The 16,681-nt window shown below is 44.4% G+C and overlaps 2 protein-coding genes across 2 annotated transcripts in view; one reads left to right on the forward strand and one right to left on the reverse strand.

Moving 5' to 3' along the window:
* Nucleotide 1: 1 nt before the first annotated feature.
* RASL11B (RAS like family 11 member B) lies at nucleotides 2–3,799 on the forward strand (the record flags this gene model as incomplete). The annotated part of the gene is made up of 4 exons (XM_006019037.1): nucleotides 2–26; nucleotides 109–165; nucleotides 1,229–1,305; nucleotides 2,186–3,799. Coding segments are annotated over 4 exons (627 nt in total), but the record flags the coding sequence as incomplete, so codon positions are not given.
* A 4,162-nt stretch (nucleotides 3,800–7,961) lies between these two features.
* The window catches only part of SCFD2 (sec1 family domain containing 2), a 407,563-nt gene continuing 398,843 nt past the window's right edge, over nucleotides 7,962–16,681 (reverse strand). Inside the window, exons 9-10 of the mRNA XM_025198344.1 lie at nucleotides 16,279–16,398; nucleotides 7,962–9,665 (exon numbers count right to left, since the gene is read on the reverse strand). Coding sequence (XP_025054129.1) covers nucleotides 9,573–9,665; nucleotides 16,279–16,398 — 213 coding nt within the window. The 3' untranslated portion in view covers nucleotides 7,962–9,572. The remainder of the gene's footprint in view (nucleotides 9,666–16,278; nucleotides 16,399–16,681) is intronic.

Below are 16,681 nucleotides of genomic sequence, written 5' to 3' on the forward strand. Positions count from 1 at the left end.
GGGCGCCAGCGGCGTGGGCAAGACCGGTGAGGGAGGGCGGCCGGGGCGGGTGACCGGGGCCGCGGGGGGTTAACGCGGGGGACTAACGGCCGTCTCCTTGCCCCGCAGCGCTAGTGGTGCGGTTCCTCACGCGGCGCTTCATCGGCGACTACGAGCGGAACGCGGGTGAGACCCCCCGCCCCGGCCCCACGCTGTCCCCGAGCCTAGCCCCGGCCCGACCGAGTGCGGGGAACCGCCGGGGGTCCCCTGCTCCAGACAAGCCCCGGCCCCGGCGCCCGCTCTTGACCTCGACGCAAAGCCCACGTGAAGATGCAGCCTCCTCCTTTCCCGGGCGCTGGGAAACTGCTGGCCCTCATCTCGACCCGAGGGTGTCTGTCATGGGGCTGCGTGGCCACTGGCTTGGCTTGTGGGGCGGGTGGCCCCACACCCCCCATCCGCTGTGGCTGATAAACCTCTTCACCCCTGACAAATGTTAGTGGCTGCATCTCCCCTTGAGCTGCGAGCGCAGTGATGCCTGCGCCCCTTGTTAACAACTGCTGGTGAAGAGCAGCGTTGGGAAGCCTCCTTCTCTTCAGTCTCAGTCGAGGAGCAGAAGAGCGCTGGCTGCCACATGCAGAAGGATGCATGTTATGGCAGGAAAGCAAAAGTCCCAACATATTAAGTCGAGTGCAGTGTTTGAGGGGACTCAAACCAGTGAATAAAAGGAGCAGAGATGTCCCCGTCTAGGAAATGGTTGTTTGGGGTCTGTTCTGGTTTTTACAATAATGAATCGAAGCTAAAAGGTCAGCTGCAAGGAAGCTGAAAAATATCCTTGGAGAAGAGCCTTTCTCAAGTGTAGAAGGGCTGACAGATGAGGACATTGCTTTCCTGTCAGAAGTTGCTCCACCTTATCTTTGTTTAGGCAATTTTGAAATGTCACTTGGAAAGCAGTGGTAGCTTTTTTTAATTTTAAGAGACTTGGGACTAAGCTCAAAAATAAATCCATGTAAAACTAGCTCTAGAGGGGTCTGGTGACATTGTGTACAAAGACGACTTTCACCCCAATTCTGTCAAAGATGGGCCAGATCTTAGTGCTGTTGTTCATATATTGTGCTAGTGATAAACTTTCTGTTTTCCTGCATTGTTATCGAAAGGGGGGGGGGGGGTCCCTTCTCCCTATTCTCTCAAGGAATTGTTGTCTGTCTAGATGGCTGCGATCATATTGTAATGAAATATTTGCTGTTGTCAGGTAATCTTTACAGCAGACAGATCCAACTAGATGGAGAGACCCTTGCTATTCAAGTGCAAGACACACCAGGAATTCAGGTAAGAAACATATCTGTGCATCCCTTCGACTAGTGAAAAATAAGTCTAATTTTTATATCCGTTTTAACCAGAGGAGTAGTTCAGCCAGTTACCAGGCTTTCTACACACCATTAAAATCAAGTACTTCACAGTGGGAGAGGTGATAACCCAGCTTATAAACAGCCAAAACTTGTATGCCTTGTATGTATGGTACATTGCCAGGAAAAGTAACAACCCATTATTCTGTTATACTTGAAGAGCTGCAGGTTTGTGGGGGATCCAGGCAGGATTAATCTACAATATTCATTCGAATGTGTTCAGAACACTGGCTAAAAGGAACATGGTATTTTTGTGCCGATATGAAACGCACTCTAGAAATCTGGTACGAAAAACTTCCTTGATACTGTCAAAGAAATGGTGGGGTTTTGCAGATCTGCACAATATAAACTAAAACCCCGTAGTATTGTGGCTGTAGTCTTTACAGTGCTATAAATTTTGTACCACAAAGTTTGAATGTATAGACCTGAATAACATTGCATTTTTGCCTTTTTGAACTGGGCAGCTCTCCAGGTCTAAATGCTTCCAGCTCCTATCTCTGCTTCCCTAGACTTGCTGTCTAGCCAGTTAATTTCCCATTCTGTGGAGCTACAAAGTCCTGCTCTGCTTGCAGAACTGCTCGGGTCAATTTTCCACTTGAGTGTGGCAAACTCCAGCTTTATGTTCCAGCTTTTTGCAGCTGGAACAACATAGTTCAAGGGCAAAGAAAATAGAGCTTGATTTATTTATTTTTGTCATCTGAACTACAAGCATGTTGGATAATGCATTTGATTTTAGTTGACTAAATTTTAACGATGGAAAAAATGTATCATATCAATCTAATATTTTCAAATTCCTCTTTTAGATCCACGAACACACTCCAGATTGTAATGAACAGTTGAACAGGTGCATTCGATGGGCAGATGCTGTTGTGATTGTCTTCTCCATCACAGATTATAAGAGCTATGAACTGCTTAGTTACCTGCACCAGCACATTCGACAGTTGCATCCAGGAAACACTATCCCTGTTGTCATTGTAGCAAACAAAGCTGATCTCTTGCATATTAAAGAAGTAGAGCCACAGCATGGACTTCAATTGGCCAACGTGCTGGGTTGTGCTTTTTATGAGGTGTCTGTCAGTGAAAACTATAATGATGTCTTCAATGCCTTCCATGTCCTCTGTAAAGAAGTTAGTAAACAACAAATAACAAGCACCCCTGAGAGAAGAAGAACCTCTCTCATACCAAGGCCAAAGTCTCCCAACATGCAGGATCTGAAGAGAAGATTCAAGCAAGCTTTGTCTGCTAAAGTGAGGACTGTTACTTCTGTTTGAAAATAAAGCTTGGTGGGCTTTTGTCTTCCCACCAGTCAGTCTTTAAGGTCCAGCTGTGGAAGGTTAACCACTGGCACTGTAGAGTCCAAGGAACATGAATGAAAGAAGCAAGGTTCAGATGTTCTTTTGAATCACTGTAGAAATAAGACGTTAAAGGAGGAATGAAGTTGAAGCAAGCTTGAACGAGCTCCTGAAATGGTTCTTGATCTAAGTGGTAGAACACACATATCTTTGTTTTGAAACAGAACTTTTCAATGAGTAAAACAATCTTGTCTGTCTCTCCTGTGGTGGGACAAGCTTGGCTTGATGTTTTGTATGACCATGTATCCCTTGAACTGTAACTCAACCATAGATGGGTGACAGAGAAATCCTCATGAATTTTTTTTTTAAAGCTTACTGATTTGGAAGTAACCACTTACCTTAGCTTGTTTTCAGAAGTGAATGAGGGACAGCATGACATGGCTCTCTGTGTTCTTATTGTGTAGTACAGTCTTACCAATGTATTTTAAAGCACAAATACAAACTTGCTTTGTGAAGTAAGTGTTAAATGAGTGCATGTGACTGGGTTTCATGACTATAAACAGTGCTACTCTTTTTACTAGCTATGTTAATGACAGCTTGACTGGACTTTTTGTACACAGATCTGTTATGCACAGGGTGTAAACGTACTTTTATTACAATAACTTGTTTTTTACTGTATGAAAAATACTGTTCAGATTCACTTTCAAATGTGCTCAACTGATAAAGCACTGTGGCTTTCCCATCCAAGTGCTGAATGATAGCCCTTAACTGCCAGTTGAAACTCTTAATTTCCCTTGCTCTTTTTTCTATGGACCAGACATAGAAAGAGTCATTGTTTATGGATTCAGTTTGTAGATGATAAACATTGCTGGTTCTGGGTAATGAAGCTGAGTTTGTTGTCAGCTGAGACCCTACTCTTTACACACATGGCAGACTTACACATTTTTACTTTGAGCCAGTGGAGTTTGAGTTCATGGGTGAAAGGCCTTATACAAATGCACTTTAAAAAACAGTTGTACTTTTGCTTAAACTGTAATTTATTTATTTTGTGTACAACCGCTCCTTACATGGAGCAGACTCTTCACTCCTAGTCTGTTTCAGTATTAAATTGTTTTTTGAAATCCATAATTTCTCATGTGGGTGTTTGTTTTAGAACAGTTGTAAACAATCAATGAAACTTGGAGATAAGCAGTGCTTCATTAATATCTATTGTTTTCTCACAACTTATGTGATATGTGCCAAACACTCTTTAAGAACAGCAGTAGGAATGTTGAATGCATCACTGTATAAAAGACTTGGGTAGAGTTTAGATTATGGGATGGTTTGGAAAGGGATCATCCTGCCTCAGGCAGGCAGTTGGACTAGATGACCTCTGGAGGGTCCTTCCAGCCCTACTTCTCTATACGGTTCCATGACTTAAGTTTGCTTTAGCATAAGCACCCTCGCTTTGACATGGGGGGTGGTGAGAAATGAAGTCCGACTTTTCTGTGTCCTACGTTATTCCCTCCAAAGGCCTTTTGAACTAGAACTCAGGTCCATCATTTTCCTGTTCTGGGATAAAGTCCTAATAGCAATGGGGAGAGCAGGCTAGATATGATTATCAGAGACAATCTATATTTACGTTGTCTCATGTTACTTCAGCCTCTTAAACTGTAATAACTAGCACTACAGTTTTGCCTAGCAAGCAAAACAACAGGGAAGTTTAGTACAGTAAATTACAAACCTCACTCTTCCACTGACAGATGAGGCTGGCTTGCTGAGACATGCCCCCCAAAGAAGGTACTTAAGTTTTGACTGGAATGAATGGTGTGTAGCATTCATTATTATCAGCACATATCTGTACCATCTAAACTGTTAGAGCTGGCGTACTGGTTACTGGCTGGCTTAAGGCTAGATCTGAAATGGGGACTTTAGACACTATAGTATTTTCTTTCTCAATATACAGGTAGATGTGTGGTTGTCTGAGAATAAAATCCATAAAAACCAGCATGCTGAGCAGGGACCCATTTAAGCCAGCCAGTAGGAAGTGCTGAAGAGAGGAGGTTCACAGCTTGAAACAACTGCCTAGAGTTAAGTGTCTAAACTTTCAGCCCATCGTGGTTCCTTGTTATTTCAAGACAGTAGTAGTGGTGGGCATCTCTATCACCACTGTTGTAGAAGTGGCTATGGGTCCTTAGTGCTGTCAGGTGTGCTCAAGGCATATCTACCAGCTTAGACCTATCAGGGGTCTTAGGCACAGCTATAGTTAGTTTGGAGATCATGAATGGCCGTAGGCAAGATACCTAGACGCTCAGCTAAAATGGGAGGGAGCAGGGGGTGCTTCTGGTTGTAACCGCTAAGTCAACTAAATGCTTTGTGAATTCCACCCTTAATCCTGAGGCATTTAAACTGGCAAATACTCTGCCTTCTTTTCTTTAAGGGTTACTGTCCTTCATTTTCTTGAGACATCAACATTCTCTTCTCCCCAGTTAACATAGTGGGATACAGTAACCACACACATCCAACCAATTTCCAGTCATTTACATATTACATGTACATGGCTAACCTGGCCCAAGCTGCTACACATCATGTGGCTGACATCTTGACAAGCTACCTTTGGCAGCTAAGCCTCCAACCCAAAGTAGTTATCTGAAAGAAAAAAATGTAGTAGCCACTCTTGAGAAGGCCCAACCCCGTCTAATTCCCAAAGTAAATTAAGCACATTCCAGTTGACATTTATTCCTGAACCCATCAAGTGCAACAAGTTAGTTGACTGCACTTCACATCTGCAGTAAGATGTACAATTATAGCAGCCTAAATGGGTAAATCTGAGCCAATAAATTACTCTTGGTCTTGGTTGACCTTCACTAGCTGCCTTATCCTGGAGCATCAACTGTATTGTGCTTACCTCAGGGAAGGCTCCCTCTTGGAAAATGTATCAAATACAAGCCACAGTTGCACCTAACATAAACAATGTTCTGTTCCGATCCAAGTTGTGTGCATTGGTGCTGACTTTCTCTTCTCTGACTCAGATTGGGCTCAAAGAGCCAAGCTTTCTTTAGCAGTACATAGATACCCACTGCCTGCTCCCAGAACAACTAAGTTCATACTGGTATCATTATGACTATTGAAACCTCCCATCAGGACCAAATATTGCTTAGCCTATCCTTGGGACAGCCTTTTGTGATACAGGAGGCTTATGTCACCCTTCTGTGCTTTCTGTGTCAAGTTATTCATCTTCAGTTTAGGCACAGTTACAAATCACTGGATTCTGCATCCTAAATTCAGTTTTCTGCTGTCTTCACTGTGACAATTACCTAATCAACCAGAAGCATTGGCTGAGCTTCTCCTGCTGACTGGATGGAGCTTAGCATTCCCTTGAATGCTGTAGCACATCTTGCGCTCTTCTGCTTACACAAAAGTTAGGGTTAGCCATGGCTTGAGGTTGGCACTGACAGTTTGCATCTCGTCTGTCTGTATCCGCCATGAGGACTTCCACATTAGAATTGGTTCCCTGCCCTCTCTTATGGCCTTGATAACTAATGCAACCAGAAATCACACTAACCTTCCACAAGGGACCACTCACATTTGCAAATTCAAGCTAAAAGGACTAGGTTTCACCAGCTGCTTGAACAGCAGTAGAGTATCTTTGTTGCTTCCCGTTTCTTCATCTCTAGCTACTGGCTGCTGGACTGCTGTCCCTGATGCTGAATCAGAGTGGCCCTGTCCTGTTGTTGCAGATGTACTTGGCCAGCATGAACTGGCAAGGTTGCACAAGAGGTGGATGTGGAAGACCAGTCATTACTTCAGTATGAGGTACTGACAGAACAACACAAAGTTCAGGAATTTCTAGCCCCAGTGTCTATTTAAGCCCTACTCTCCTCTAACATGGATGACCAGTAAGAAGCATGAGAACATTTGGCTAAGCCAGGAAGGAAAGGGAATGGTGGAGAAAGGATCTATCACAACTGCAACAGCTTCCCTAGACTAGTAAGGCATTCCCTGACCTGACATCATTTGAGGAAGCTAACAGCGAGGAGGCCACAGAAAATGGAGAAATTACTGTCCACAAAGCAGAGTAAATAAACAAACCACAAAGCTCCTCTGAAAGTGTGGAAAGCAGGGAAAAGAGCTGCAGGGGTCTGAGGTCTGTGGAGGGTGCTCCTCCCTGGAAACAGGCTGAGGAAGGAGTAGCTTCTGGAATAATCTGCAGAGCACATAGGGAGAGGTTTCTCAGAGGAACAACACGGGCAAGCATGGGCAGATCTAGGATTTTGAAAAGGAAGTGCGGATGGTGTGGTGCATCATCACATATAACACAGCACACATTTTCTCCAGGTAAGAAGAAATTAGAAGCTTTGCTAATATGCTAAGAGCTTAGGGCTCTATTGTTCAGTTTAAGATTGAAGCAAAAAACAAATATAACTTTATCAGAACATGTATTAATTTGCAATATCACATGTATAAAAAACCCACACCAAATAGGCAAAAATAATCAAAAGATGGTTCCTTAGTCCTGTAGTCATTAGAATTAAATGGACATCTCTTTCAGAGTCATACAAACAAGCTCTAACCTTCTTGTGAATCTTGACAGTTCATTTAAAGCTTTGCTGAAAGTTACTTCCACATCTGAGTTAATATTCACCTGAGTTCATGTTTCCATACTTGAGTGAATGCTTTTTGCTAGAGCTAAAAATAGTCTTCAGGGCTGTGAAATAGGAGCTATATTACCAGAAGTAGTTAGTAGATAGCAGAATTGCAGAAGAAAGAACAGCTTGACTAGTGGAACTTCAAGGCCATTAAAAAGGAGAGGGGGTCACTAACACCTGTGGAACGAGGCATTTAAAAGGAATCAGGTAAATAATAATGAGCCACAAAGTCAAGTGATTCCCTCACTGCTGCCTGAATAGAAATGCTGCTGTCACTACCAGGCAGCAGGTTGTAAATTTTGGCTAGATTAGGAATCCAAGGGGGGGCAAATGCCCCACTCCTTCCACTGGATCCACCCCTGCAGGCAGATGATGCTATTTCTCCCTGAGTGACCCCTCCCTGTGCACTTTATGCTCCTTGAAGCCTCCCTTATACATAGGGTTTGACCTAACCCTGTTTTCTTACATGCAACCACCTAAACATCATGGCTGAAAAATGGGCCATGAGTGGGTGCTGTGCTTTCTGGCTTGCCCTCAAGTATATCCCTATACACCAGCTGGGGGGAAGCAAAGGGAGAGGGCTATGATCAAACAATTTCCAAAACATCTATATTCTGATCAGAAGCACAAAGCGGAAGAAAATGAAATGTAACCATGGAGACTGGCTACTTGCCTTTATTTCTCAACCTTACATAGTCCCATGGAATTCTAAAGCTTTCAACATTACATACTTTGCTTTGACATGTTAGTTTCCCATCAAATACAGAATCAAGTTATATATCACAATTTCACAATATTTTCTCTCTCACTGAAGGCAACTTCATCCATGCTGTATAATCAACTTTGGTTCCATATTAGCCACTGAAGTGTATTTATACCAAAATGGAGATTTTTCAGAAAAAAGATGCATTTAACAGACCTCACCCTAGCTAAGAGTGTAAAGGTAAAAGAGCTAGTTTCTGTTTAATTCCTAAGGCATGACAATGAATGCTAAAATAGGCACACACTTCACTGGATGGAGAGGGGAGTTAAATGTGCCCTTCAAATATAATTTCTGTGTCAAATGTAGACTTAGCATCTGTGGGATGGACCAACTGGCATACCAATGACGTATCTTTCTGACTGCGTCGTTTTATGTTATATTTATAAAAGTTCAGTACTGAACAACTGTATCCCTAGCAACCAATGCTTTTTTTCATTCTAAGATTATATCAAAGTCTTAAAAAGAAAAATTACATAACTCAGTTTTGTTGAAGGCTGTTGCCTAATCTTAAATAAAGAGCAAAAGCTTTCTAACCACATTGTTGAGAAACAGAACTTAAAACAGGTTTTACTTTTGGCATTCCAGCCCCTTTATGAATGACAATGTGTTATTTATTTAATGTGCTTGAAATAAGCATTAATAAAGTGAAACATCTAATCACCACAGTCCAAATGCTAGCCTGTGTAAAATCCTACAGAGGAGTATGCCACCAAAGACATTGACTTTTCTCAGGGCCTGTGGGTGGGGCAAACAATGGGAAACCAGGAATTTGTGAGAATACTGGCCATGTGCCTCACCAGCTTGGATTATGGTGGCGCTCCCTAGTAGGACTGTCCTCTGTTGCTCTCTGGTCAACTGTGGACCTATCAGTGGGCTGGTAGCTGGTGTGCCATTCAGGGCTGCACTCTGTGATCCCTCAGTTGGGTTGAAGCAAGATGAGATAATGCTGCATAAGGCACGTGTTTTGCAGGAGAACATGGCCCACAGAACTAGATTTTGCTATCCCTGCTCTCACTGAGTGATGTCTCAGGGAGCAACATAGGACAGCTTCAATCAATCCCACTGAAATGAATGCCACAGCTCCTGGAGTAAAGTACTGCTCAGTGAAGGGAAAGCTGGCTGAATCTGGCCCTCTGTGGCTTTCCACAGCCTCCCCTTTTCTGGGACTTTCTTATAGGCAGCCATCTCTCTTCTCCTCACAATGCAAGAGGCAAGGTCCCAGTTAGCACATGGGGTTCAGAACAGAAGTACAGTCTCATCAAGGAGGGAGGAACTGAATGCTAGCTTGATGTCACAGAGGAAGTAAGAGGCTTTTAAGTACTCCTGTAGGCCATAGAAGTCCCATTGCAACCAGCTCTCCATTCACTTTGCATAGTTTTCAATTACAGCTGCAAATTAGTTTTCAGGTATTTTCGTTTTTGGAAGACCATCAGAAAGAACAACAGACAAGAGGTTTGGTACTTTCAGCGAAGGCAAATCATTTATCTCTTCCACAGATCCACACACTTCAGATGCCAATGTCTGGCTGGAGATGGTCTGCTGCAAATAACAACTCTGGAATGTGAAGTGGTGTCAGGAGAGTTGAGGAGAGCACAATTACCTGAAGACAGAAAAAATAAATATACAATTAGGGAAACTAATCCTGACTGCAATTGCAACAAGAGGAATAAACATGCAGGCTCCACTTGCAGAACAACTGAAAAGTTACTGGTCTCTTATGTTCATGGTGAGACAACAATGCAGCTTGCCCAAAGCTACTGTCTACTCAGCTAATAATAATACTTAAAGTCAAAGTCAGTGGATAGTAGGCAACTGTTGATACTTCTAGATCACGGTATATGAGCAAGAGGTTACTAGCACCTTTGACATGTACATCTAGGCAGGAGTATGGGGGAGTGGAGATGGCCGAGACCTTCCATCCCCACTTTACACCATTGAGACAGAGGCCAGAGTCTGGATGTTTGGTGCCTTGATGGCTGTAGTTGTGTGCACGTCCTGGAATCGAAGCCAGGTCTCCTACATGGCAGACAAAGATTCTACCACTGAACGGCAACAGTGGGTCTGTCAGTAGGAACATAGTGACTAACACAGTACTTTTAAAGCATGTATACTTTGATTCATTCTTACACGCCCCTCATCCTGGGAAACACAGGGATTTGTTGTGACTGCCACTGGGTTGATTTGTGAAACTCAACCAGCAGTTTCCCCTGCCACAGCATTGAATGTTGTCAACAATTGACTCCAAGTTGCTGCTTTGTTTAAGCTAAGGTGAGTATTACAGAAAGTGCGGTCTGCCTGCTGTGGCTTGTCAATGAACTCTCCTCAGCATTCAGAAACTTGCTACTTGAGTCCAGCATTTCAACCAGCAGGGTCAGGGCTCAATCAAAAGATAATTGCGATGATCATTTTTACTCTTCACATGAGAAAAATGTGACTCCAGTGAAAAAGTGTCATTCATTACACCTCTTAAGCAGTGAAGAAAGACATTGGTCATTGGACACAACATATATTTATTTCCCAAAAGAAAATGAGCATGTGGGTCCCTAATGTAATTTCATTAGCAACTTCAGGCTTGTCTACAGCATGCAGAGTAATGTGCAGTAAGTGATATGTGAATGTACTGCTCACTGACTAGTCTATAATAACCTTGCGTGCAGACCCAACTCAGCATAGTGCTAACTATGGTTAGAGTCAAAGCAAGATCTGAGAATAACCTCCATTACACGCAGCAGGGTATGTGGGATAAATACTATCGTTTTAAAACAGAAAAGCTGGAGAGAAGTTATCTTACTCAGTACACTTGAAAATATGTGTTTGCAATATAAAATTAGGGATATTTGAATTCGAAAAATCCCAAGAAAGGAAACAACAATAGCTGCAACTCAAACTCAAATACCAATAGCAGTGAGCATGTCTGGGTCTACTTCCTGGCATATTTAATCATATTTAATCACTCTTCATATGAGGTACAAAGCACAAGGAACAAATATGTTACTGGAATATCTGAGAACTGCAGCAGATTTGAGAGAGAGAGTTAAATTCATGTACCCCAGATCCCAGTAGTACTACACTTAAGCTTTCCTGCTCCTTTTCGTTTGCCTTTTCTCTTTACATATAATGAAAGGAATTTGACTTTAAATTACTACAGACTTCTTTTGTACTATCAAACTTCCTCTCCGTGTCCTCCTACACAAACTGCAGCAAATTGACACTGATTATCTCTTTTGCTTCCTATTGCTAAACCGTCTCTATAATTTGCAGGTGCCAAAGGCTGCTGCTTCTTTCCTAATGCTGTGCAGGAATCAAAGTACAGCACAGTCTGTGCTTCCTCTGCTACAGATCCAACTTAATTCTGAAAAATATGAAGGGACACATTACTAATGTTTTCAGTCTGTGAATCTACAAGGCCAAACACTGCCAGCCGCTGCCAGTTCAAAGCAGTTTAACTATAGTTCTGGCAAAATGAAATTATCAGTGTAAATGTGTCAATATTTTATGCTAAAGTAAGTTCCTGCCTTTCAACATTTACAATGCTATCAATAGAGGGTTTAGAAATGGATGGAGAGCATACAGTGCTCTGTTCCTGTGAGGAACAGATGATCCAGCTTTTTGTGCAACTGCCCAAAATATAAAGGACTATCTTTTCTCCATGCAAGGAGATTGAATTCTCATTGCACATCCTCCCCTGGTTTAAAATCTGTTTCCTTATCTGTGGTGCTTTAATTGAGGGATACATTTCTTCTTAACAGCCAAGGCAAAGTGGCCGGAGGGTCGTTATGCAAGATCCACTGCACGGTAGTGAAGAGTTCCCAGGAAACAAAGAGAAGGGCAGGAGAAGATGTGTGTAAATAATGAAAAGAATTCTGGAAAAGAAGCCAGTGATTTGGTGAATGAATCAGCCCACAATGAAAATACAGTGGCAGTGTTGGATGACACTGAATAGCTGGCTTTCAGGAATACACAAGGAAGCTGGATGGACAAGCTGTTGAGTTTGCCTACGCTGCTCAGACAAAATGATGTAGGCAGCAATTGTAGGGGGAACACTAATGTATTTAGCAAAATCTTGTTCCTAAAGTTAATGGCAAAACTTTTATTCATTTCAGAGGGGGCCAAGTTTTCTGTCAATGCTTCAGAGTTGTCATGGATAATTATCAGGGATCCTGGTTTTCCATGATAAAAAAAATACAATTTCTCTGACAAAACCCGCAATATCTGTGGTTAAAAAGAAAGGCCCTGTAGTCCCCACCCCACTGCCCCTGCTCATGTCCCTCACTCTTCCCGCCCCCCAGCTCTCTGGCCCTGCTTGTGCCGCTCACTCCCCGACACAGCCTCCCAGCCCTGTTGGTGCCCCTTGCCTGCCACCCACAGCCCTGCCAGAAGGGGCCCCAGCTGCCAGGGCTACAGGGACAGGGACCCAGGTCCACATCTCCCTGCCCCCAACACAAGGCGGTGGCTTCTACAGGGAGCGGAGCCTGGCTCTCCCCCCCACCCCATAGCCTGCCTGTTCGAGGCAGGGGCCGCCAGTTTCCCCACCACTATGTGCACTCTTGGAGCAAGGGAGGACCTGTGCCCCCCAGATCTGTAAGTGGGGTGGGGGTGGGCTGCCCGCCACGGGCTTGGGCTTCCACCCTGCTGTCCTTACCTGGGGCCTCTGCAGCCCAGCAGATGCGACCCAGCGCTGCAGGGCACAGTGGAGCCATGCAGGAAAGCTGCTTGCTTCTGTGAGCTCTGTGCTGCCCTGGCGATGCATCCCTGTCTGTCTGGCAGCAGTGAGGGGCACAACCCCGCACTTCTGCCCCCACTGCAGCCATGTGCACGAAGGATGCATTACCAGGGCAATGCAAAGCTTGCAGTGGCAAGCAGCTTCCCCACGTGGCCTGCTCTGCCCTGCAGCACCAGGACACACCTGCCAGGCTGTGGAGGCCCCAGGGGAGGGCAGCAGGGTGGGAGCCCAAGCCTGCAGCAGGCAGCCCACCCTGCTTCTGCCCTGCACACAGATCTGGGGGGCATGGGTCCCCCCTGTGTCCCAGGAGTGCATGAAGTGTCAGGGAAGCCAGCTCCTCCCCCCAACCCTCTGACAAGCTGCCCATGGCCATGTCCCACTCCCCACCAGGGCACTGTGGCTGTGCATTGCAGCCCTGGACCTCAAGCCCCACACACCCCCTGGCTGGGCAGCAGCCCCAGCCCCAACCCTGCCCAACTCCCTCCCTATGGAGGCCTCAATCCTCCCCCCATTTACCTGTGGGAGCTGCTCTCCAGGCTGCCTGGCGGCCATGTGCATATACATGCACATGGCATCCCCTGCCCTCCTCCAGCTCCTTCCCAGACGCTTGCAGGCTGGAACTCTGCCAGCCTGCAGAGATCTCATTGCAAAACTGCAAAAACCAGTGTTGGCACAGGAGGTGGCACAGAAGCATCCACTTCTACTCTTTTCAACTTTCAAGAAATTAAGAAAATGCAAAGTCATTCTCGTCCCCTCTTTTTCTTTCTCCCTCTTTCTGCTTTAGAAACCTTCAGATTTATCAATCTGGAATAGCAAAGGACTAGTACCTGCAAGGAAGTGGGAAGGAGAGCCATTTAGCTCCATCCTAAAGCCACTAATATCATTATTTTCCTTCGTGTTTCTTACTCAGAGGAGATGAATCAAACATTTGCTTAATTGCTCTAAAATATATACGTGCTCATGTGGATGGAAACATGTTTCCTATCTCTGTATTTAATTCTCATTTGCCTAAACTGTCTCCAAGCAACTGCTTGAATAATCAGTGCCTGCTGCCAGATTTTTTTGTGGTTGTATAAAATTCTTTATTTTTATATTTATAATTCAGTTCCTATTGAAAAAGTGCCAATAATTAATGCAAACGGCCGTGCTTTGTTTCAGTGGAATGGAACTGGGAGGCCAATTCATTTTGCCCTGATGTCTGCAGCTGTTTGCCTGAACATCACAAAAACAGTTCTGTTAAATGCTGGCTGGTGGTAGATGAATGCCTGGCTCTTTGAAATGAGAATAATCCCAAACAGGTGGCACATATTCACAGCTGAACTGGAGAAATCCAGGTAAATCCAGCTAATACAGAAATCTTTTATATGACAGACTCAAACAACCACTTCTTTTCCTCTCTCATTTTCCCCCTCAGGACTGTCCTCCTCCCTTGAGCCCTTTAACCCCAAATGTAATGATTTTGTACAAAGGGCAAGTGGCAGTAAAAGCCCCAAATTCTTTGGGAATCTGCCTCAGAGGGTGACCTGCCACCAGGGTCAAACCAAACCAAAGCAACACCAGATTCCATGTCACTGCTGTCAAGCTTCAATCCCCTTTCGAAAATTAGCCCCAAAGTCTCACTGCATAGTTTTCAACTGCCTCACTCATTAACTCTGTGCTTATCTTTCAAGGTATATTAATGTATTTAGAGTCTGGATTAACTTGTCCATCACTATGTCACAATTCAATCCCTGTGCTGGATGGCAAAGAGTTTGATTCAGTGTGTCAAGGAGATAAGTGAGAGGCTAACAGGAGAGAAACATGCTATCGGATGACAAATTGTTGCTAGAAAGGGTGTTTAATTTTATAGGCTACTGCTTGAGTCCCTGATTCAAAGATGCTGCTAAAGCAGGGGAAACACATTGTCAACACAGAGGCTCCTCAGCCTCCCTTGGCTCTCTTCTGTGAAAGACTTTCCTAGTAAGAACTATGCCTTGCATGGATTAAAACATGAGAGTTTCCAGTCAGTCTTTGGGACAGCATATATTTACGACACAGATGGTTATACAGTGTTTCTCTGCATCCTTCTTGCAGCTCTGAGGAGCACCCTCCATGTCTGCTGCACCCAGAAGAAAACAGTTGCTCCCGTACACATTCCTCCAAAATTAACCACAGTTATTCATACCTTAGACTGTGCCAGAAATGGCTTGTCCCCTCTTCTACAATGGGGTGACAGTGGTCATGACCAGGAAGGGCAGGGACTAGCCACAGGGACTCAGTTGAGAACTCACCACAGGGAGCCCTGCTTTCCCTTTATTTTATGACAGCTTCTTTCTTCTTCATAGATACCCCAGCTGACCCCAAACTTTTTGGAGAATGAATGGCATTTTGGGTGCAGGGACACACTAGCACAAGGGAGGAGAAGAGGCGAATCTGGGAGCTGCTTTGGAGAATTAAACAATTGGAGTGTTCTATAATATATGACATAGGTTGCCCAGGTGTCTACTTACTGGCTTTATTCCCAACTACTGAGCTGTAAATTCTTCAGGGGAGGGCCCCTTTTCTACTCTGAAGGAGAGGATGGTGCACATATTGTCAGCTTCACTAAAGCAGAATGAACTGAGTAGGGAGGGGAGAAATTTTAGCCAAGCAGGTTGGGGTAAACTTCTTACAGAGTGTCCAGGGATGTGATGTCCACATGGAGCAGCTGTGACCTGGGTTTTAAGGAACTATGGTGGTTCCTACTGAGTAAATGGCAAAGAAGCCACTTATCTAGCATCGACAAATGAAAGGCTAGGATGTAATCCTACTTCCGTGGGAAATCATAGCTATTCAAACATGACTGGTAGGCCTTTAGGGCCATCTTTTCACATTTTGAGGCCCTTCCTCCCTACCCTTTTCTTTCTGTTTGTCTGAGAAGCCCCAAACATTTTGAAAAGACAATCTATCACCGGTGCTGATCTCTTTGGTGGGGTCATTCCTGGCAGTCCGGCTCACCTCTGTGGATTCTGCATAGAGAACCAATGCTTGTTCATAGACAACTACAAAATCTGAGACTTCACTAAAGAGCCTTTGAAAAAATATGGATGTTGTTAAACCCAAACCATACTAAACCATAAACTTTTAGAAAGTGCGCATTTGAAAGTTCCTCACGCCCAATATGCTGCTCCATGTTTCCCTCCCCTCTGTCACATGGTGGGTGCCCATCCCTGTTGTACCATGATGGCATACCCATGCCATACAGAGTTCCTGGGTATCCCAAGTCTTCTGGCTGTGAGCTCCTTTGATTGTGTTGCCCTGCCCTCAGAGGCAGGGGTAGGCAGTGGGAGCTGGAAGAGGGAGCCTGGAGACACTACCAGCAGCAACTGTAGCAGTGCGGGAAGCAGTGCCCGGACCAGGAACCCAGAGATCACAGCTTAACCCCTTGGGGCCACATGCAGTCTATGGGCCAGCAGTTGGACAGCCCTTGTCTAAATGTCTTCTTGGTCAAATAGGAATCATACCACTTTACCTGGACACTGGGTTTGCGTGCTGATATAAGGTCCTTCAGCATTTTGACCTCAGAGACTGTCACACCACCAACCATATAAAAAATCAAGAGAGGATGATCACCAGGGTGAGGACGATTCACCTATAATGGTAATAGAAAGCCTTATTCATAATGCTTCAATTTATTCTGGAACATGCATGTTCTTGGCTACAAGCTGCACATGGGGTAGTATTAACAGCATACTGCACTGGCTATTTATGGTAGGTCAAGACAGACTTGATAGACAAGACAGATTTTTTTGTAACTACTGATTAAAAGGAAGCTCAGAAATTAATTTTACAACTCTTAATTTCTGTAGAAGCTCAGTTGAAACTTAATAGGATGCTGTCCCGTTAAAAGTCATTGGCCTCATTTTCAGAGGTGT

This window comes from Alligator sinensis, unplaced genomic scaffold, assembly GCF_000455745.1.
Source record: "Alligator sinensis unplaced genomic scaffold, ASM45574v1 scaffold134_1, whole genome shotgun sequence".
In the NCBI taxonomy this organism is placed as follows: domain Eukaryota; kingdom Metazoa; phylum Chordata; order Crocodylia; family Alligatoridae; genus Alligator; species Alligator sinensis.